The 21,769-nt window shown below is 42.4% G+C and overlaps 1 protein-coding gene across 1 annotated transcript in view; it reads right to left on the reverse strand.

Annotated features, from left to right (window-relative positions):
• Positions 1-21,769, reverse strand: part of IFT81 (intraflagellar transport 81) — a 616,811-nt gene that overhangs the window by 90,387 nt on the left and 504,655 nt on the right. The window contains exon 14 of the mRNA XM_069214881.1: positions 8,454-8,543. Within this exon, the coding sequence (XP_069070982.1) occupies positions 8,454-8,543 (90 nt within the window). The remainder of the gene's footprint in view (positions 1-8,453; positions 8,544-21,769) is intronic.

Here is a 21,769-nt window from a genome sequence, read left to right on the forward strand (position 1 = left end):
GCTATTAGGAAGGCTAGATCTAAAAATCTGTTTCCATCTTTTTTCTTGTGCAGCTATGCAAAGAGCCTCGGGAAGTAGGAATTGGGGTGCAACTCCCACCCTGTCTTAGGTCTCCACCTGAGGTGTTCAGTAACCCCATTCCAGAAATGGCTGATAACAGGACACTCCCACATCATGTAAAAAAATGCTGCATTGCTGTACCTGCACCTAGGACAGGCCATGCTGAAGGGCAATAAATCATTCTGATTCTTTTATGTGTCAAGTATGTCCTATTTAGATAGGTAAATTTGGCGTACATAAATCGGGCATTCCTGGAAACCCTGTAAGCTTACTCGAGGGATTGTCTCTGGTTCCAGATCATTTCCCCATTCCATCTTCGAGCCAGTCATGTTCATTTTGTTATAGAGAGAAAGGTCTTGTTGAACCAGGTTATCAATTTCTGGCCTTGCCTATCAATCATTAATTGTATCAGTTGATATGCCTAAGGTACAGTATCTCTAGTCATCCCATAGGATGGTGAAGATGGCACCATACAACAAAAACTGACCAGCTGAGAGACCAAGCTTCTCCATCACAACAGCCAAAGTTTCCAGTTCTCCTCAGCAGTCCCCAACAGGTGTTAGTTCTCCACAGTTGATTATGCTTCCATTTGTCAAGCGCTAAAGTATCCCTGAGGTTGGGAGAGCCCACCAATGGCAGGGCGGGGGCCATCCAGCACCATGTGCTGTTTATTTTTGCACACGCCTCTTTCAGCACTTCAATGTCACACAAAGCAATCAAGCTTTCTCTACAACCACAATGGTGCATCCATAACAGGAGTAGTTTGAGCACTTCCATCCAGTTTTGTAAATGGAGGTAAGAAAGTTAATATTACATTTAGGATAAAGGTTGCAAAGGCAGTATAAGTCCGTAATTACTGGTCTGATTGAGTGGTATGAATCCTGGGAATAAATGTACATGTTAAGACCTCCAGTGCTCAATTTCATTAAAAATTCTAGAACACATTCTTTCATAGAAATCTGACTTGGAATTGTATTGCAATAACCACTGAAATACATAAATACAACTGCTCCTCTATACTTGAAGAGGTCAGTCACATCACCACAACTCAAATTCTGTAAAGAAACGTGTTCTGTTCAAGATAGATTTCTAATCATGAGGTTTCCTTTCATTAAACCCTGTATGCGCCAATACATAAATTTATAAGCAATAAATGCATCATCAAATGCCTTGGAAACAGGACAATATTTGAAAGTGTGCATGTAAGGTATGCACTTATTTTACTGCTTCCAACAATGCAGTGACAATATGAAATAATCACTGCTAACTCCCTTTCAAATTCCATATATGATTATTTTCCTGTTAATATTACAAAAAAGAATTAACAGATTAGTTACAATCTTGGTCACTTCAGTTAATGAAGTTAAACTCTAAAAAGAAAGTGACATTTTAAATATATAGACACAGGCAACCTAGGGTGTTGTGGATGGACCCTCCCAGTTTTAAGCTACCACTGACTAAGTTGCTAGTTGAGTTGAGAGCCTCAACATAGTTCATAAGTTTAGCTAAATAACTCCTTGCACATGTGCACTGCATGCAGACAGAGGGTGGTTATGAAGCCTTCATTCTGCGTGCAGCATTCATGTAAGCGAGGACAATGCAAACACCAGTACCTGGCTCAGGCAATGACCTCTTCAGATGCTTCTGGTGATTGCCAGAGAAGAACAGAAGAGATTTCTGTGGAACAATCAGAAAATGGCTCATGATGCCTTCCACCACTCCTTCTGGTTCCCTATTCATGCTAGTACCAGGCCTCAGTACAGCTGAAGCAGAAACCCTTTCAGTGCGGCAGGGTCTAGGAATGTAAGTGGGGAGGGGATGAAGTGCTTGTCCATCTATGCTTGGATATTTCTGTAGGTCACTTTATGGGTGAGCAAATGGAAGTGAGTGCCTGTAAGTCTGAGCTAGTGGTCAGTGATGGAGGTTCGATCAAGGATCATCACCCTGGCCTAAAGGCCAAGGGCCTGATTTAGATATTGGCGACCAACGGCATAAAAGTGGCTCATCTTTGAAATGCTGTGTGCATTCACAACAAAATTTGGGCTTTCCCTGCATAAGAGTAATGAAACACCCTGACATATGATGGGAATATTTGGTATATTATAATAATGGGCATAAAATGCAGAATCCGGTCTGTGTGAAAGTAACAAAAATGATCAGTTGATATTCGGGGTGGGGCAAAAATGACCTTACTAAAAATGAAAATCTGGTGTTTCAGTGAAAACAAATAGAGTTTTCAAGAAAATGAAATTCTTTGGCCTAACTGAGCTATGTTATAGAAATGTTTGCATTTCTTGACGAAAAATGTGCATTTTCAGGAGTGGTCGAGCTGTTTCAGACACCGAGATCTAGGACTCAAATCTCAAACCTGCACCACTTACTGAGGAAACAACAAAACCCGCCAGCTAGAAAACGTAAACTTATCTCAGTCACAGGCAACTGCGCATTTCATTCTACGGGTGCACAGGTTTTTTGTTCCTACTGCAATCAAAGACAGGGACCGCCCATACGCAGTCTTACAACACCCCACAACGGGCAGCTCACCGAGAATGCTAGGTCACATTCAATTATGAATGGGAAAATAGGAAGGATTAAATTTGTATTTGCAAAAAGTGGGGTACGTGTATTTATTCATATTTTTCATGAACGTTTTAAGTGAATTGTAGGCATTTCATAAACCAAGAAAAGAAGACGGCGTTAGCTGGGGTTTATACTGAAGTGAAAATACGATTCACCCAGATGTAAAAAGCTCTTATTTTACACAATGATCTCAGGACCCGTGTATGGCCGTTTGGAAGGGCTGAAGCATGTTCACGCGCAGTAGGATACAGGGGTAGTAACCCGATAATACCCAATTAATAGCTTTAAATCATACTGGTGGCAGGCAACAAAAAGGCAAACAGGGGTGCAAACTAGATATTTTTAATATTTTTATAGTCCCCGTTAGATTAGGAACAATAAGCAAAGTGCTCTCTGGGATATGGTTGAGTCCACTCCCGCTTTTAGTTCCCGGGGTCCGACCCAATGATGAAGCATGACTCCAATGAGGTGTGTGAGGGTCCATAAAGGATAAGCACAAGTGCTATTCTTGAGGAAGGCAGACACGTATTGTGTTAACACAAACGAGGAAGAGGTGCTAGGGTACTTTCTTTAGGTATTTTGATTCGAGTTAGGGAGACTGTATCCTTCGGTTCCCTTGGAAAAGTGTTTCTCCCCTCATTCATGCATACAAGTGTGGTTTAGAATAGTAGGTACTGCAGAGTTTCCCTCGGTTACACATATCTTACAACGGGCTAAGGTACCACATAAGAATGCTTCCCTTCAGGTTACACACACCGTACACGTTCTGGCCTTTTACACCAAACCTTCCATACAGGCATGTGAATGCAAATCATCATCATCATCATCATTGTTAGCTTTATTTCGGTAAGACAAAAATACCATAAAAGCGCATCACAAAATCACAATTTTACAAAAACAGACTATGGATAAAAGTCCTAGAATATAAAACATTTTCCCTTTAAAATCATGCCATATTATAAAATCATACAAAAATGTAAAATTTTCCATAATAAATATCATAGAACATATATATTCCTAGTTAACAACGACAGATAGGATGAAAGTACAAAGTATTCCCATTATGGCCTCCTATTAATGAGATGACTTTAGCATTTTTGTTCTAGCACACCAAATTTTATCTAAGTATCTTGGTAAGGCAAATGCGACCATGCCCTCAGTATTTGACCTAAGAATTCTAAGGGCAGTAAACCGATTCTGGAAGCCCATGATTCTACAAAGAGGTACAATCCATTTGATTTGTTGTTTATCATAAGCAGGACAATGGAATAGTACGTGTGCACTACATTCGGGAAGGCAGCAGCCCATCGGGCAGAAATTGGCATAAGGGTCATCTTTAGACCAAGTACAGGTGAAAGAACGTAGCGGTAGCGAGCCTAGCCTGAATCTGATGTAAATCAATCTTTCAGGCTGCGCACATATTACAGGGTCGTGCACCTAACAGCATAATCCAGAAAAAAGATACTTTACATATACATTCGGCAATAAGAATTTTCAGCACTGGAGTTGTGGAGTAGTCTCTCGTTTTAAGGACCAAAAGTCATCTTTTTCTGACAATCACATATATGTGAGGGTGCAACACTAACACTACCACGCAGGCACAAAAAGGCACAGGATACGGAACAACTCTGCATAAAAGGCACAGTGCAGGCAACAGCACTGCAATCTTCCCTCGTATATTTTGCAAGCATGCAATTGATGTGTGAAATCTTCTGATTTACTTTTTTGATGATTTTGTGATGGTAATGGAACTTATAACGGCAAGGGAAATTGGAGGTATTACTTTAACACATTTCTCTCTTTCTCGGCTTTTGCTTGTGACATGCCCCCAAGGACATTTTGCCTGTATTGTGGTGATGGATGAGGACTCCTGCTGCTGGTGGTGGGTTTCTGCTTGTAGATGACAGCACCCATCACACCATGGACAAAGCGCACTCCAACTTTTTATAGTGCATGCAAATAAAAAAAGTTGTCAAAACATAATTCTATAGTATTTTTTTTAAATGTACTACATTTCATCATTATCCAGAAAATCAATGTATCACACAGTAAAAAATGACTTAGGGTCTGATTTAGATTTCAGAGGACGGGTTATGTCACAACGGTGACGGATAATCCATCCGCCGAAATATAAATTCCATTGTATCCTATGGGATTTATATTTAGGTGGACCGGCTATCCGTTACCGTTGTGACGGAGTACCCTGACCTCCGAAATCTAAATGAGGCCCTTAGTGGTGTACAGCTGAAGATGTGCGTATGAAGCAGGTCAGATCAGATCCCAAGCTTTTGGAAGACCTGAAATGATGGCACAAACTGCTGAGGGAGTTAAGGTACTCCACGGACGAGCGCCACCCTTGAAGGGCACTTGTAATGTCACTCATGGTCCTCTACCCCTGATGAGACTCCAACACAGCGGGGAGCAGGCAGCATAGGATTACCCCGCCCTTTCCCTCCCCATTAATTGTGGAGCTCAGTCATGGCGGCTTACCCCCTAGTCTCTGCTTAATGTGCTCCAAGGACCATTATTAATTGTATTTCTACATGACATGTAATTTTATGCATTGCTGTTGAGTGTTGAAAATAGCTTCCTTCCTACTTATGTTTTGTTGATGCAGCACTGGTATAGCCCCAACAACAAAATGCTTGCTCGGGTACATGATCAAAATAAGCTAAGAGGTTGTGATGGGTGGAGTATATGAAAATGTCACAAATAAAACTTAGAAAAGAAACGACTTACACTGCTTCCAAGTGAACAATATATGACAGTCTATCTAACAGTGAAAGAAGCAGATATCAGTAGTACTAATGTACATAGCAGAAAAGTTGCCTTTTTCTGTACACAAATTGACAACTTCAAAATTAGGAATCCACCTTCTCCTCAAATCTGTTTAAACTTGGCAGAAAGGTAAGACGTGATGGTGGTGTCTTTTTATTTCCCCACAACCATCACAGCGCATCTTTATACTGAGGCCCAAAGAAAGGACTCCTCATTTAAGTCTGAAAATCAATATCTTCATCATGCAAAAAGGGACTTCAATCAATCAAAAAAGTGTATTATTTAATGTAACATCTTTAAAACAAAAAAGGTGTCATGTGCTAACATCATGCATCAAATTCATTTTCAATCAATTGCTAAGTACCATTAAAAACAAACCTATAGCAGTTGAAAAATCAAGTGTTAATATTTTTTAAAGAATGGACTTGTCTGTATATTTTTCTGTCATTTATCTGACAAATGCGATTTTACATTTAAAGTAAATCATGGCCAGTGGTACTCGAAGATCATCAATGCCTTCTTCTTCATTATAGCGATTTTAGAATATTGAGATTATTTTTAGTAAAGAAGGAAGAGATGTAGAATGTAAAATGTAGCTAGGCCTAGGTTGTGAAGATCAAGTTACTTACCTTCGGACATGTTCTTGCTGGTGGATACATTACCTAACCACAAATTTCTCATCTTTTGAATATTCCCAGGAGCCAGGCTGGATCCGGATGATTTGATAGCATTGCTCCCACAAGCTGGAAGGTGGCACTGTGACTCTGCGCCAACTTGCTTCTGCCCTGAAAGTGATCAATGAAGCCACATAGAGGACAGTGATGTCAGTGTTTTCTTGACACTGTCAGAGTATTGGTATGGCCCTGATGGAATGGGCCTTCAGTTCTTGCAGAGTTTGGATGTAGGCCAATACATAGCGCATCTCAATGCAGAGGACTATCCACCTTGGCAAAGTCCTTTTCTGCATTGCCTCTACCCCAGAGATCGTCCACCCAATGGTCTTTAGTGTGATTGACAGGGAAAATGAAAGCTCTTGTTGGAGTTTACTCATGCAAGCCAATGTCACGACAACTAGAAACAGTCTTCAAAGTCAGAAGACATAAAGGGCAGCAGTGCATGATTTCGAATGGCATGCACATGAGTAAAGTACGAACCAATTGAAGATCACAATGGTATTTTGCAGGAAAAAAATGATTTGCACCTTTCAAAAATCTCATCACACTGGGTGACTTGAACAGGGGCGGTTAGTCCAGTAAATGTAAAAAGGCTGAAAGGGCAGAACGATAACCTTTAAAGTTGACCAATGCAAGTACTCACTGGGCCATACGACAACAACTGAAAGCCAGGATGACATCCACAACTGAGGAGGAGGATCAAATGCTTTCAAAAATTGCCATTCAATCTACACATGGAGGTGCAGATTGTACAGGTTCGGTGCAAGATTTTGCCTACTGCGGCAATAGGAGGTTCTGTTTAAGTCATAGCCTGATCAGAGGACAGATGCTCATGCCCAGTAGTTCAGGTTACCACACTCTCCTTGCCCAACCTGCAGCCACTAGGATAACCTGGGCCCAGACATCCCTGATCTTCTTCAAAACTCCCGGCACGAGAGGCAGCAGCAGAAAGGTGCTCCACTCTAGGCTCAATGCTTCTCTGAGAGAGAGCTTTCTTGGAAACTCCAGAGTTCAAAGGTTTTTGTACTGCACATTCTCTTCAGTGGAGAAAATATCGAGCCAGGGTCCTGCACATTGGGGTGAAGATGCCCTGTGCCACCTCGGAATATAACTGTTATTTGTGAGCTGTGGGCTGAACTACTCCAGTTTTAAATGGGGCGTTACTATATATTTACAGATATTTTATTAAAAAGTGAAAATCAAATATAAGATACATTTTTGGATTTTATAATTGGACAGTTTTGTGGAAAACCACTCTCAGGTCCCAGGTAGAATTTTTCTATTTTTAGATACTGATGAATATCCCATGATGGAGAAACATTTGATGCTCTGGTGGGCGTTCATTTATTTATTCTATGTAATCATGTGTCTGTAGTTACCTGTTACGTAAGTGAAAACGTCTGCTTGTCTCGACCTTGCCCTGGGCACAATCTTTGTTAAGACAAACCTTCATTTTGAAACAGTGAAACTATTGGCACATTAAGGGGGATTGTAATTTGCAAACAGCCAAACTCAATGTGTACGAAGGGTGATAATAACAACGGTACCTCGCTTTGAAACGAAGTGTAATAATGGCAGATCTCCCTGTGGTTTGGTTATTCCATTTACAGCACTGTCAGCCTCACTGACAACTATCAACAGCTCAGTTAATCAAATAACCTCAGGGATCTCTCCATACATGTCTGATGTGTTTTTGTGGCATTCTGGGCGCCATGTTCGAGAGAACGAACATTTTAAAGTTGCCACGTTATCGACACATATGCCTACCGCGAGACATGGTGGCAGATCATTCTACGTGGTAGAAGGCTAGTGTGTGTTATCTATCTGAAACCTGCAAGAGCTCAGGGCAGTGACACAGGCAACTACCTAGCGCCCCCGCCCCCCCTCCCACCGCACACAAATAAATCGTACAGATTCCTCCAGGCATGTGTGACTTTGTGGATTAAGATCTGAGACCACTTCTGGGGCATATGGAGCGCTTTAGAAAAAATGCCGATTCGGCTTCTTATGAGTAGCTATTTTCACTTCTGAAGCCATGCCTTGTCTTCTGACATTTGGGTTCTCCCAGATTAACTGTCATTTAAAAGAGCCTTCAAGCGCAACTACAGTGAGAACATTTTTCTTAAGGCTTATTTTCTCCTCGTCAACCTCTTCTGAAGTCACAAAAGAGAAAAACACTGACATACTAACTGTTGTGATCTATTTTCATCAGAAACGCCGTATCCAAGCAATTGTTAAAATGATAAAACAAAACTTCATGGTCTTTAAATCTATCATTGCCATCAGCATAATAGTGCTTTCAGGGAAACATGACTCACAGTACCAATTTACTCAATAATCTGTTATATTCTTGCCACCAACCTGACATTTCTGCCGTAATGGTCTCAGTTCTTTTATAACAGGGGCTAAGGCTGATTTCTTTTCAGCTATCATTGCATTCAGCTTCTTTACCTGTCAAAAAATGAAAATATACAATATTAACATGCCCTGAATAAATAGACTTTGCAATGAACTGACACATCAATTAGTATTTAAAACTCAGTATTTCTTTTGTAAGGGCAACAGATGCCATTCCGTCATTGTCCTCGTTTCTGCAAGTCAGACTGTAAGGATCTGTGTTCTTTTCACAATTATACTAAATTAACCTTTGCATGCAGTAATGTTTCCAAATAGTTGCAAAGAAGGACCAATCTGATAGTTTCTTTATTGATGTGTGAAGAGGAAGTGGGTCAGCAGACGTAAGAAAATTGAGGGCCTCATTTTGAGTTTGGTGGGTGGCCTCTGCCGCCCGCCGAACTCTTTCGGAAGGAAAACCGCCACTCCGGTTTTCTGCCCACCGGCCCAATTATGAGTTTCCCGCTGGGCCAGAGGGTGGAAACAGTGTTTCTGCCCGCTTGCCCAGCAGAATACTCACCACAACATTGACGCCGGCTTGTAATAGGACCGCCGGCAATGTTGCAGTGTGTCGGGTGCGACAGCACCCATCGCGCTTTTCACTTGCTCGTAATTCGGGCAGAGAAAAGCGCAAAAGGGCTGTCCTTGGGGGCCCCTGCACTGCCCATGCCAAGTGCATAGGCTACCGGACCCCCTCTTCGCCAGCCTTTGTTTGGCAGCGCTGCCCTGGTGGATTGAGACCGCCGGCACCGCCAGACCTCCACCACAGTAATAATATGGCAGTCGGAGCACCAGACACATAATGAGGCCTTGAATGCTGTAATTGGGAGCCCACTTAAGTGGCGTTTGGGTGATTTGAAGACGTTACAGTACCATTATGTGAACTAAACCGGTTTTCTGCACGACAAACAACTCTTGGTTCCTGCTCCGGACTTGCAAAGATAAAGAAAAACTCACGTCCATTTCAAGTAAACGTTCTTATACACTTCCACCCACACCAACCTAAACTCAAATTGTTTTTCATCTTCTTTTTAAAGATGACTTTCGGTCCTGATTTTGAAATTAGCAGTAAGGGGATGAACACCCAAAAATGGTGGAATCCCGTCTGCCCACTTCTGTGTTCGCAATTCCAGAATCTCTATTACCTCTGCCACGAGAAAGCAGGGTCACAATTAGGCCAGGCAGTCCCAAAAAATAGCCCACATTCGTGAACCTGTATTATTATTGTTGTAGTTTTATTTAGTGTGAACTCGGCCCAAAGGCACTCGAGCAATTTACTCGAGCACTCATTCATTACATTGCACAAGATAAAATTCATTTTTATTTTAGGTAGGGAGACTAAGGGCCTTATTTAGATTTCAGCGGATGAGTTACTCCGTCATAACAGATATCCCATCTGCCGAAATTTGAAGTTCTCCAACGACCTGGCTTTAATGTGCTCAGGCTAAATGCTGAGGCAGGATGGGTGCAATACTCTATGCATGTCAGTACTATTCCCAGAAAACTATAACTGTAACCAGAAGCACAAGAAGGGGTAGGAGGGATTCTGCCCAGTTCATGGATGTCAAGGGTCAGGTATGTTGAAGGAGGGGACACAAGGAGAAAAGACAGAGCACAATGTTCCAAATAAAATGAGGCAACTCATAAAAATGTAAGGTAATGTCACTGAAACAGGATTTAAGACATCCTCACAGACTCTTCTACAGAACCGTGAAGACCCTCTATGATAAAATATCAAATTATGAAATCCTGTAAGGGCCACCCAGGCTAAGCAGCTTTTTAGACAGTTTGGATCAACACTTTTACATGCCATTCAATCTATCAGGGGGCTGTTCATAGTACATTTAAACTCGCCATAACAACACTCCTTTGAAAAAAATGGTTTCAAACAACTGCACCATTTACAGCATTCCCTTATCAAACAAGATTGTGGAAGGCAAGATAATGTTAAGTTCACAAAGACCTGGCTGTGAGATATCAGGAAAGGTCTCATACACGCATTCAAGATGGGTAGCCAGTTGCTATTAAAATCCTTGATCTTTCTGCTATCAGGGGAATCTACCCACTCGGCCATTGAAATGGCCTGGGGTCAAAGATGTGGCCCTCAAATGGATTCAATTATTTTCTGGCTGCTGAAAAGAGATTAAAACTGTGTCCTCGGTAAAGCATCCTCTAGACCCCTTGCCCTCTTTCTAATATTTACATGTGGTTCTTGGAAGAATTGAACTTCCACACTGAGTTGCAGATCCAAATGTACATCAGCCACAATTAAACCCACTGACGGCTGGAAAATGCTGTAGGGTGGAGAACCAACATCACTAAGCGCCTCAGACAAATCTAATTTTGAATGAAACTACCTGTACTTGGACCACACAAACATGAAAGTGATCGCTTTTGAATAGTAACAAGCTCTAGAAATAACCAACATAATCTAGGAATTTAGCTCAAAGCAAGTTTCTCCTTCAATTTACAAATTATTTCTTTTGTTGAAGATCCATAGTGCAACTCACGATGCTACAAAGCTAATTTCACTCCACCTTGTTTTGTTCTATTTAGACAAATATAATTGTTCTCACAGGTATTTCACAAAGAAATTCAAAACCATCTAAGGCTCAAGAATGAAAATGTTGCATTTTGCCTTAAACTAAGGAAATCAAATCACAGCGCATCCACTGCTTCACTAGACTGGCTTGCAGTGGAGTAGAAAGTTATATTCCAGTGTATACAGCTCTTTCAGAGGCACAGGGTTTTAAAACATTGAGACTTTAACTTTGAGTACCAACCACACCGCTTCTGGCATTATTAAGTATGATAATATTTGGCCATAACACGCCGGTCACATTTATATGACTAGCCACGCTTTACGTTTCACAACAGCCCTACCTACTTCCATTTTGGCAGTAAGTTCAGGAATTCATAATTTATTCCTTGTATTACAAACAATATTGGCTCAGCTAATTCTTATATTTATTTCAGAAATTATTTCTTACAAATGATTTCAGAAAAACTTAAGACGAGCAGGCTTTAGATTGCAAACTATTGTTCCCATCAGACTGCGCTAATGTCTCAGCGTGTCTCTGACGTGTGACGACTCAGACACTCCAGCACTGCCCCGCGTCCCCACGAAGTGGCTTAAGAATCCTGCTCTGAAGCTGAGCTGCCGTCTCCTCATTGGGAAGAATGGGCTGCTTGGCATGGATCCAGAAACAACAGACAGTAGTCTGGTCCCCTTCTCTTCCTCCAGGGAGCTGAGGCAGTCTAACCCCACTGCTAGGGTACGGTATTGGCTATTTTACCATGACTGTTTGCAGTAAGACCACCACAGACACCTTTCGGGCAGCTGTGTTTATACCATACTTGCACTATATTTAGCTTTTTTAACCTTCTGTAAGCCCTGCATTTTCATAGAGATATTGTTTTCCTTACCACATGGATCAATCAGCCAGATCAACACATTTCCGGTTTTAATACCCTTTCCATGGTGTTATTTTACGTAAGAGATGGTCAACAGTTCCTGATGAAAGCCCCTATACCTCATTAGAGGGTGACCATAGGACAGAAATATGTTGACCTCTCCCTGTGGGTCGAATTACCCTCCCACTCTCAACACCTCTTTTTAACCCTGGCTTTGAGGGCACAATAAAGAATTCTCTGGTCTGCCAAGAGGCAGTTTAAAGAAACCCCTACATTCCCCTCTGGATTGAAAGCCCTATAACTTAGACAGGTTCGTTCATTTTCAGGCACCCAGTTAACTCTGGCATTGAATAAACATCTCATGAGCTCTTTTATATAGGTAGTAGCTTGCATCTGGATCTTGATGACCGGTGCTAAGAGGGGTCCAATGATGAAGCATGCCATCTCGTAAGTGGGTGAGGGTTTTCCGTCTTGTTAACAGCACCCTACACGTTTGAATCGATCCATGTTCTCCTTCTGAGCAAGGGATATTGACTGTGTTTACGCGCAATGCATCTCTCCATCTGAATGATGTACTGCAAAGGGGAAGTGGTCATTGTCTATTGGTCTGGGATGTTTGGCCAGCGTCCTACTCTTGTTGTGAATCTGCACTTGTAGATGACCACGTTTGTTGTTCTGCTGCAGATGAAGAGGAGGCCAAAACTGCATTTGAACCAGTTATGGATGGTAGCTGTTATGTTTAACTTTCCAATTAAAACAAATTCGTCCTCAAGGCCAATAGCATTTAGGGTTTCCGCTTCCAAAATCTAACCTTTGCACGTCTTCATCTGTGTGCTGCCCAAACAGAACAGAACCCCAAATCTTATGTCATGCATCATTTTTCAAAGAGGTCAAACACAACCAGGAGGACATACTTAACGTGATACCATTGAAGTATTCTGTTGATGCATTATGGAATTAATGCAAAACTGACCTTTTACTTGATTCAAGGCTAAGAGCTCTTCTTGAAGGATTGCAAGAAAGTCTTTTTGTACTTAGGAAGCTCATTCAAAACATTTTCATAAATTTCTAGAAAGCTCTGTCATAAAGACCCAGCATTTGGCAGTTTTCAATCTCATACCTGTTGTATTGCCCATCTTTATACCTAAATTATTGTGCCCTTACTTTCTCTATCTGACCGCATTGTTGTTTCAGAGTAAAACACAATGAATCCTGTTTGACATCAGCTCTTAGAAAAAAAACGTGTCTTTTTTTTGGAGATTTATATTTTTTCAAGAGCCTCAGAGCCACCTTGCTTGATGCTGGGTCAAATATTTTCGTTGACAATTTCCATAAATCCAAGGTGTAATGGCCTAGATTAAGCCCTGTGCTGCAGTGTCTCAACAATAGAGATGAGGTCTCGCTTCCATTCGAATTCTCAATTTTTCAGGAATTAACAATAGCATCTACTGGAACACAGAAATGTTATCTACAGGCAGGGCTCTGTATGGAGGCGCCTGGAGGAGTGGTGGCAGTATAGGATGTTGAGTCCAAAGTTGAAGAAGGCAGAACAGATGTAAGACGTTATGGGAGAAGACTGCTTCCTCTTTCTTTTACGTGGCAGTGACAGCAGGATTTAATGAGAAAAAAGAGTTTGTAAAATAGCACCAGCAGTATTAGGATTCCCAAGTAAAGTCCTTTGTACAGAGGGTAACCTTTTTATGATCACTAGACTTCTCCAAAGCTTCCTAGGAAGAGGAGGTGTGTTAAAGACTATCACCACCTTAGGAATTGAATGAAAGATTTATTGGTATCAACAGATACTGTACAGGATCCTTCAGAGAAGTTATTACTGATTAAATCGTTCTGTAGGATTTTTCTTTTGAAGTGAAGATTTGAGAGTTGATGGTGAATGCCTTGCTGGCAAGTGCTTTAACAATGATGAATGTCTGGAGTCTAAATGTCTCAATGTTGAATACCATTGAGAGATTGACAGCCTTAACAGTGAGGGTCGAGATGATTTATGTCTCAATGTACAAGTTTACTTACCTTCGGTAATGATATATCTGGTAGAGACATATTCTAGCTGCAGATTCCTTACCTTTGAATTTACCCCGGCGTCAGTCTGGATCCGGAGATTTTTCTTTGAGCAGTACCTCTGCATGCCGTCAGGTGGCGCCGGTCGACTCAGCGGGTGTCGTTGGCATTGTGTTCACCGCAATGCTGTTGCGGTCGTATATAGGCGCCACCCAGGCGCACTGATGTCAGTTTATTTTCATGACTTTCCACACCAGTAGTGCAGAGCCATGAAGAACACAGAGTGGTGTGCCAAAACTAGGGCCCTTAAGGGGAAGTTCCTGTCCCTAGAAATCAGTTCGCAGTGCGGGGAGGATGGGCGTGTCGGTAAGGAATCTGCAACTAGAATATGTCCCTATCAGATATATCGTTACCGAAGGTAAGTGACTTGTACATCTGATAGAGACTTCTAGTTGCAGATTCCTTAACTTTGAATAGATACCCGAGCAATACCATCCCCGGTGGAGGGCTGTGAACCAAGATCACACCAATAAGTCCTGCAGGACCAAACAGCCAAAGTAGCCGTCCCTTCGGGCCTGACTGTCCAGGAAGTACTGTTTGGTAAAAGTGTGCAGAGATGCCCACGTCGCTGCCTGACAGATGTCCAGGACTGGAACGCTCCGTGCTAGCACTGTGGTAGCAGCAGTAGCTCTGGTGGAGTGAGCACGCAAACCTTCAGGAGGTAGCTTCTTAGCCAGAGCGTAGCATATTTTGATGCATAAGAGCACCCATCGTGAAATGGTCCTCTTCTGCACTGCCTTCCCCTTCTTTGCACCCACATATCCTACACAGTTGATCGTCTACCTGGAAGTCTTTGGTACGATCAAGGTAGAACGCCAACGCTCTTTTTGGGTACAAACGGTGGAATTTCTCCTCTTCATGAGAAGGAAGTGGGGGTGCATAAAAGGTAGGCAAGGTGATGGACTGTCCGCCATGGAAGGGTGTCACTACTTTAGTTAGGAAAGAAGCCCTTGTGCGAAGTACCACTTTGTCAGGATGCATGGCCAGGAAAGGTGCTTAGATGACAGAGCCTGGAGCTCACTTACTCTGCGGGCAGAGGTAATTGCAACTAAAAAGACAGTCTTGATGGTTAAGAGCCTTAAAGGGCAGTTGTGAAGTGGCTCAAATGGGGCGCACATATGGTATGTTAATACCAGGTTTAGATCCCATTGGGGCATGATGAATGGGATAGGAGGAAAGAGATGTGTGAGGCCTTTAAGAAACCTCCCAACTATAGGAGATTTAAATAAGGCTGATCTGGTAACCTCTAGAAAGCAGAGATAGCAGAAAGATATCCCTTAAGAGTGCTGAAGCACGTCGGTTAGGATATTAGGCCTAACCTCAACAGAAGGTAACTCGAGGTCCAAGACCTCAGCTGCCCTTCTCACCACTATGGAATATGAGGCACCCTCCTACGTAGCCACAGTAGGAGGAGAGAGCATACCAGTGTCAGGGGAGGTGTCTAGACCACTGGCATCACCCAAATCCTGCATCCAGTCCATTTGGGGGTCAAGCTGGTATTCTAAAGGGTCCAGCATCCCCTCCAAACTGTCCCCGTACCCATACCCATAAGCATAAGGGTCTGGATCAAACCTGGACCCAGGAGAGCCCATAGAGAACCGAATCGGCGTCGAGCGACGTTGTTTCAGCTCCGGGTCGTCGAGTATGAGGATGGGATCGACGTCGACTGTGGGCCCAACTGACGTCGGGAGCACTGACATCTGACCCGACACCAGGGAAGGTTGCTGTGGCACGACCGGCGTCGGGACAGATCTGCGATTGGATCCGGAGGAACACTCCAGAGCCGTGGACGACTTCGAACCCGATGGGGCCCCAACCAACTCACCTGTGCCCGAGGGCGCCAAAAGTGGGTCGGCCTGCCCAAAAATGAGGCACATTGCCTCATAAAATTCCTTGAGCTGGGCAGGGGTGGCTCCAGTTCCCGGAAAGTCGGGGAAGCGCGAGCCGACTCAGATGAGGGCTCCGAGGACAGAGGCCTAGAGCGTCGATGCTCTTCCCGCGCTGCATCGTCCAAACGACGGGGTGAAGTCGAAGAACGATTGTTCTTCTTCAACTTCTTCTTCTTGTGACCTGAATGTCCCGATTACTTCGAGGACAAAGAGTGGTGGTGGTGACTCCGCGGCCAGTCTCGAGACCTTCCTCTCGAACGAGACCGTGAGCACCGCGGAGTCAAGTGTCGGCCCGCCATGAGCTTTAGGGACTGCTCCCTCAAAGCTTTCGGGTTCATGGCCTGACACTCGGAGCATGACTTCGGGTCATGATCGTGCTCCAGGCACCAAAGACACACAATGTGCGATCGACATCGTTCAGTGACAGGAGTCGCAGGGCTTAAAACCGGTCTTGGAGGACATCCCTCGACGCATCCACGACCTCGTCAAAAAGAATTCAACAAAAGTGTTGACGTAGTCAAAAAATGACCAAGGTAGACCTAATCCCCTATTTACTATGTAAAAGTTTGTACGCCCGCGTTAGATATAGGTGTTTACAGTTAAAGTCTTTTACTGGCAACTATCACCAATACTTGATCTGTGCCCTAATTGTAATTGTGCATCTGAATCTGTAGTACATTTTATGTTTATCTGCCCAGCTTACGCCCCGGCACAGCGGAAATAGATTCGTCCAGTTTGTAGGAACCTGGGCCTAAGACAATGTAAAGTTGCACTTAGGATGCTGATGAGATACTTCTACTGTTTTAATTTGTGCGGTTAGCAAGTTCCTTGCGGCCGCATGTTATATACTTTTTTTAAAAAAAATTCACCTTTTAGTGACTGTTGTTCTTAAATTTTTCTATTTACTTATTTTTTTCTTTATGTATATACATTTTTTGTTGTGATTTTATGCTTTGATGGTTATATGTGACCGAATAAAGCTTGTGTATTTCAACTGAAGTAGATCTCTCCGGATCAGGTAAGGAATCTGCAACTAGAAATCTATCAGATGTCAATGACGTCATTACAGGTGAACCACCAAAGGTCCTTATTGTCAACAATGGCTTCAAGCCGGTCGTTGTCAGAGAGAAGTCATGACGATGTTGATCCAGCACGTCAGAATTCTACACATCAAATGGGTCCAATGATCACGTTTGGAGAGGTAGTGTTTTTTATGCTTATTCCTTTCCTGGTTTCTCCCCATAAAGGAGTGCTTAAAGACAGAAAACTCAGGCTCAGAAGAAAAGGCAACCTTTACTGACTGCTTTATAACACCCCTGTCCCTCTTTGATATTTTGCCTCTGAGGATTTCCTCCATCGTACCTCTGAGGTGAGTGCCCTCATGGACTTGCAGGGTCTTCCAGAACATGTTTTGGACAAGTGGACATTCCTTCACAGTGTGGGGGTAAGGCAGACAAACCATATAAAGCATGTGGTTCACTAGCCACTCTTTTCCTTCCGCAGCTAGGACATGACAAAAAGAGAAGGTATTTTTTGTCAAAAACGAGTGGAAAAAAATTCCAGTCTGTAAACTCTTTAAACATCAAAAGACATTGAGTGAAATCTCACAGGAGCAGATGGAAAACATTTCTAAAGAAAACAAGCATTTTCAATGCAACGGGTCTCGCATTTGCTCGAGTTAGAGCTATTAGCGTTGTAAAGAAAGAAAATGCAAACAGATAAAGTAGTCGGGAATCCATGCTGAAAACATTGAGCCTCGTATGTTTTTAGTAGTTTACCGGTGCTGTGTAAACACCGGAAAAGGCATGTCTTATGCATGCCTTTCACAAATGAAAGCAAGCAGATTTTAAAAGGCAAGCTCACAAACCAATGAAAGTGACTGACGTGACATGGGCATGGTTGGAAGCCCAAAGATAGATTACAGAATGGGATGGAGCGCTTTGGGTTCGCCTATAAAAAGCAGGGCTAGAAAAAAGTGTCTGAGATCATTTTAGCATGTGCTAGAAAAAGAGATTGGGTTTTCCAGCAACTATTACTACAAAACATGATTGAGCTAGGGAAGGTTGCTGAATTCTTTGAGGGGCAGTATCTATTTTCATCTCTGCAAGACTGCTATCTATAGACACCGCAGTTCCTCTATCGTCAGTGTGTTTTTCAAATTAATTTAGAAGCAGGAGATTTCGGTAATGCTGCTGTAGTATATTCATTATGTGATTCATTGCAGTACATTCATCATTCATTGTTGTATTGTGCTGTGTTATGTTTTAAATGGCAATTTCATTCCCTGTTCGCCGTTTGCTCTTGAGCGTTACCAGTTCCTCTTCAGTCGTGGGTGTATTCTGATGCAAGAATAAATCATCCTAACCTACTATATGACTCTGGCCTCATGTTTACAACATATATTGGCGTTGAGGAAGAAGAAGGATGCACCTACCAACTACAGCAGATGTCGCGGTGACCGCCAACTTCGAGCCTGAAAATGCGAGACTAAGCCATTGGCTGTACGGCAATCAGGGAATGAGGAAACTGCCTGTACTGCTGCTCTTTACTTTAAGAGTAATATTCAGGAGCAAAAGGACAACTGTGACTTCACTTCAAAGCGGATTTGGGGAGCTCTGCTGAGGTGCTATGGTGTGCGTGTGCTCCTACAAGAGTCCTGCATGCACTGGTCTTGCGCTGAAGCCGCAGTATTAATTCAAAATTCTACATGCACAGATGCATACTCATCCGTGGACGTCATGCACGCAGGATGCTAGCGTGACCATAGCAACGCAGAACAGCCTCCAAAACGCTTCTCCGCATAATGTGCTGAGGCCACTCTTGCTCTGTGGCACTTTTTCAGCGGCACTTATATATCATCGGGACGCCTGCTTGTGTTACGGCAACAACACTCACTCAAGGTACCATTTTAATTATTTTTAAGAAAATGAGTGACATTCCTTAGCAAGCGTGTCTGGATTTAGTATTTTTAATGACTTTTACAACATTTACTTTTATCTATAAGATATAGTTACAAACTTAAACAATTTTCAAAATGGCAACATCATAACATATAGCTCAACCACTTCCATTTTGACAACCTAACTGTTCCTGTTCCACTGCAAGGATACTCAGGTAGTGACGGTGGGTGGAACCAATAAAGGATGTCTTAGCAAACAGTACTTGGAAGAACCGAGCATTATGCTCAAGAGACATAGGGCCTGATTACAACTTTGGAGGAGGTGTTAATCCGTCCCAAAAGTGACGGTAAAGTGACGGATATACCACCAGCCGTATTACGAGTCCATTATATCCTATGGAACTCGGAATACGGCTGGTGGTATATCCGTCACATTTGGGACGGATTAACACCTCCTCCAAAGTTGTAACCAGGCCCATAATATTTTCAAAAGGAAACATAACATACATGAAAGTGTGGAGGAATTTGCATCAGCGCTGAGAGTCCTGGTGGCAAGTTTTGAATTTGGGGCCAATAGTCAATTTGAATTTAGTTGTTACTCAACGAAAATCCAAGAAAGACTACTTAGCTGCAGTAATCCTACTTTCGTTGAAGGTATTGATTTGGCAAAAGGAATTAAGCATTCCAGGAGGTCAACGAAAGCAGTTCATAATGAACAATTAGTAAATACTTTGTCCATGGCTACTGATGATGCTGGGGTTTCTGTTAATGTGATGAATACTGTTATTAAGACACGGAAACAACCTGCCAAGACATTCAATGGTTACTGTTTCAGATATGAGTCAAAAACCCACATTGGAAACAATACCACTTGACAAGCAATAGGGAAACAATGTATGTTATGTAAAAGGTGGGTCATATCCAAGCAGTGTGTAAAAGTAGTGGCAAGAAACAAATAAAGATAAAAAATATAGAGGTCTCAGAGGACGTGGACAGGTGTGCTGAAAGGTTAGGTAATGTCGTTCTGACAGCTGAACGCAATGCTATATTTAATTATAATAGAGTAAAGGGTTTATTATGTGATGCTACATTTGGAGAAGTGAACCTAAAAGTGATGGCTGATTCTGGTTCTAGTACAATCTTGTCAGATGTGACCTTCCATTAGAAATGGGATGATAACATCACACTTACACAAATAGATGTCAACTCCAAAGTGTCTGAGGAAAAAGACGCACAAACAAAAGAAGAATGTTTGGGCAGAATTATTGAGACTAAGGTGTATATGGCCATCAAGGGGAAAAATGTAATTGGGCGGCAAGATCTAGCCAGAATGGGGTTATACCTTGTACCTGGTGCTGAAAATTCAGTATTCCTAGGTGAAATGCCAACAGCATTTGTGGAGGAAATCCCTCAAACATAAACTGAAAGAATTCTAGACTAAAACAGGGAAGTATTTAGTGATCAAGTTGGGACATTTAAATTATTTGAGCCTCAAATCCGCCTCAAGCCCAATGCACAACCAGTAATTTATAAAGTTTGCTCCATAGGATTGAGTGTGAGGGAAGAACTCAAATCAATACTGAAAAATTCATGTTATGAAGGCGTGATCACACCATCTGACTCGTTCCAATGGGTGTCACCCACTGTTGTGGCTAAAAAAAAAAAAGTGGAGGGATCAGACTTTGTACTGATCTGCGTTCACTAAATAAAAACATCCTTGTGGACTGCCATCCTCTACCTCAGAATCATGAATTATTACAAGGGTGTGGAATTTAATAAAATATCTTCTTGTCCATGGGACAAGTTGCTTCTTAAATCTACTTGTCTTGTAAAAAAATCTACTTGTCCCTTTGGTGCCATGGAATGCGGCGACAAATTATGGCAGCAATCTCATTATGTAAGAGCTCTCATAATATCCTCTCTGATTATGACAGGGCTACTACTATAGTAGGGCTTGAATACTTGCAATATCAAAGCCCTACTATAACAATTTTCTTATTTAGCTAACTTTGCGCAGCTCTACATACTGGGGCTGGAGGAAGTAGTAAGCAATAGTTCCCAGGGTTGGAATGCCTCTGAGTCTGAAAACTTACTAACTTGCATGTTTTAAGGATGTTCACCAGCTTATTACAAATTTTTTCCCATAATGGAAAAGGTTGGAAATTTACTCCCGACAATGACAGAAGTAGAAGTTCTTCCAGGGTTGGGGAAAAAAAGTAGGTGGAAAGAAAGTGAACTTGTAAACACTCCACAGATTTTCACATGAGCAAATCTACACATGCATATTTGCTCGCACTAAAATACAGTTCACAAATATTTTCTATGAGTACAATTTCCAGGTCTACTTCTGTAAGTTCTTGTGAATTCATGAAAGCCACTAGTTCAAAGAAGTATACCATGGGTGAACTTTTGTGACTTTCTTTAAGAATTGGGTCCCTAATTATGTCTGGAATTAACAAAGAAATTTTGGGCCTGATTACAACTTTGGAGGACGGTGTTAATCCGTCCCAAATGTGACGGATATACCACCTACCGTATTACGAGTCCATTATATCCTATGGAACTCGTAATACTGTAGGTGGTATATCCGTCACATTTGGGACGGATTAACACCGTCCTCCAAAGTTGTAATCAGGCCCTTTGTTTTTATTAAAATTCAATTTCTCCATCTATCGGCTTGCTTTACTGTGAGTGATCGCATTCTGTCCTTCCCCAAGGACCATACTGGCACAAAAAGTAGTTTTGTTCAGTACCAGGAACTACTGTGGCAATCAGTGGCGTAATTAAACTGGCGGGAGACCCTGCAAAGAACATGGAGGGGCGCCCCCCTCCAGACTCACTCAGGGCAGGTGCTGTGCTGAGGGGGCCCCCTGGAGGGAGGCTGCGGGGCCTTTGTTACGCCACTGGTTACGGCTATGTGTGCCTTTTGAGGCCAAAAACGTTTTTTTCTTTTTTCCAGTGTTTGTTACAATGGCGAGGGCCTGGCAGCTCCCACAACAACAAAG

This window comes from Pleurodeles waltl, chromosome 11 (assembly GCF_031143425.1).
Source record: "Pleurodeles waltl isolate 20211129_DDA chromosome 11, aPleWal1.hap1.20221129, whole genome shotgun sequence".
Lineage (NCBI taxonomy): Eukaryota > Metazoa > Chordata > Amphibia > Caudata > Salamandridae > Pleurodeles > Pleurodeles waltl.